The sequence below is a fragment of the Fonticula alba genome, assembly GCF_000388065.1.
Source record: "Fonticula alba strain ATCC 38817 unplaced genomic scaffold supercont2.3, whole genome shotgun sequence".
NCBI classification, from domain to species: Eukaryota; order Rotosphaerida; family Fonticulaceae; genus Fonticula; species Fonticula alba.
The window spans coordinates 3,264,072-3,265,863 of record NW_009242973.1 but is presented as its reverse complement, the minus strand read 5'-3'; the positions used below and the strand labels follow the sequence as shown (position 1 = coordinate 3,265,863).

Here is a 1,792-nt window from a genome sequence, read left to right as displayed (position 1 = left end):
GCCTGATGTCCACTCCAGACGCAAGCCTCAGCGCCCTGGCGGCCCAGCCAGCACCTGGTGCTGCACTGGCCAGCTTTTCCATCTCCACCGGCTCGGACACCGCCGCTTCCCTGGGACGGACTTCGCCAGCTCTGTTGCCCGAGCACCTCCCCCATGCCCATCGGTCTCCTCTGTTACTGTCTGGCCAATCTCCGCCGAGCGGCTCGCCGCGGTCTTTTGTTTCGGCCGACCTGCCCGAGTCTGGGGCGCCCAATGGAGGCGGGCCGGGCCAATATTCCCGGCAGAATATCACTCACTTGGCATCCAGTAGCTTTGCCCTGGCACCCGATGCCGATAATGAGCTCTTCCAGCCTCTTTGTCCGCCAGAAAACTTCGCCCTCGTCACCCCTGGGGTATATCGGTCTGGCTTTCCGCGTAAGAAGAACTTTCGCTTCCTCAAACACATCAAACTTCGCTCGATCCTGTGCGTTGGTCATCCTGCCGATCCCCCTTCCCCCCATGCCCCTCTCTCTCCCTCCTCCCTCTCCCCCTCTCCCATCACCGCCCTTTCTTGCCATCCTGCATCGGGGTTGTGTCGCTGGCATGGACTGACATCCCCCAACAGGACCCTCATCTTGGAGGACTATCCAGAGCCGAATCTTCGATTTATGGAGGAAAACAACATCCAATTGCTTCAGTTCGGTGTCCCCGGCAACAAGGAGCCCTTTGTCGACATCCCCGAGCCGAAGATGGCCCTTGCTCTGGCTGCTCTGCTTGGTGCGTGCCGGGAATTTCTGCATTTGCCCTCCTTTGCCCCTGCAGAGGGCTGTTTCTCACCACTCGACACGCCTCCCCCTCCCCCCCCCCCCCCCCCCCCCTTGTCCCCTTCCACTCCCTTGATGCACCCGTTGCCCAGACCGGCGCAACCATCCTGTCCTCATCCATTGCAATAAGGGCAAGCATCGGACCGGCTGTTTGGTCGGGCTTCTCCGGCGATACCTTCGTTGGTCACACACCAGCATCTGCCGCGAGTACCGCCTTTACTCGGCTCCCAAGGAGCGTGCCATGGACCAGCAGTTCATTGAGCTTTTTGATATGGGCCGGATACGCCCACTGGTGGACCCCCGGTGGTTGCCCTCATGGCCGGAGGTGGCTGGGCTATTGGCCGGCCCAACGGCTCCCTCCGGCGATGAGCCTTCTTCCGAGGCAGACTCCGAGCCTGCTCCTGGTGGATGATCGGCGAGGAAGACAGAGCACCAAAAAAAAAGAAGAAAATAGACAAGCCGTGGCTTCGCCAATCGGCCACAAACAGCATGCTGATCGCGCTCACCATCAATCGAGACACCTCTCCCTGTGCTGTGGAAACGACTCCGACTCTCGGCGCGACGCGCGAGGGCAACCATGGGGGGGGGGGGCGGTGGGACATGAGCGGTGGTGGGCCCAAAGCACCAGGCGCCTCTTCCTGCGAGATCATCTTGTCCGAAGGTAAGCCGCTCATGAGGGCTTGTGCAAGGGGAACGCACAGCCGACATGAGCCCGCACACACGGGAGAGGCATCAATAACGAGGTGGCGGTCCAGGGGACACAGGCCCCGAACCAAAAAAATACAAGTGTGGATACCCAGAATCGAACTGGGGCCGAGTGGGCCACAACCACTTATACTAACCACTATACGATATCCACATGAGTCTCTGTGGACTTCATGACTATTTGTTCGTTGTAACCATAATGTCACCTCCGACATTGCGTCGGAACTTCGCTCCGCTCACCTCCTCCGCACCTGCCTCACCTCGCCCTGCTCTGTTTTCCCCCT

At 60.1% G+C, this 1,792-nt stretch overlaps 1 protein-coding gene and 1 non-coding gene across 2 annotated transcripts; one reads left to right on the top strand and one right to left on the bottom strand.

Moving 5' to 3' along the window:
- H696_02475 (hypothetical protein) lies at positions 1-1,402 on the top strand. The gene is made up of 3 exons (XM_009496387.1): positions 1-463; positions 605-756; positions 896-1,402. Exons 1-3 carry the CDS (start codon positions 6-8, stop codon positions 1,213-1,215), a joined length of 930 nt encoding a protein of 309 aa, XP_009494662.1. The 5' UTR covers positions 1-5; the 3' UTR covers positions 1,216-1,402.
- Positions 1,403-1,590: 188 nt separating this feature from the next.
- H696_02474 lies at positions 1,591-1,662 on the bottom strand. Its single transcript has one exon. It is a non-coding gene; the product is annotated as a tRNA-His (tRNA).
- Positions 1,663-1,792: the final 130 nt, after the last annotated feature.

Coding starts and splice junctions, on each gene's coding strand:
- H696_02475 (XM_009496387.1), top strand. CDS start 6: ATGTCCACTCCAGACGCAAGCCTCAGCGCCCTGGCGGCCCAGCCAGCA. Junction 464..604: donor ATCAAACTTCGCTCGATCCT/GTGCGTTGGTCA, acceptor ATCCCCCAACAG/GACCCTCATCTTGGAGGACT. Junction 757..895: donor TGCTCTGGCTGCTCTGCTTG/GTGCGTGCCGGG, acceptor CCCGTTGCCCAG/ACCGGCGCAACCATCCTGTC.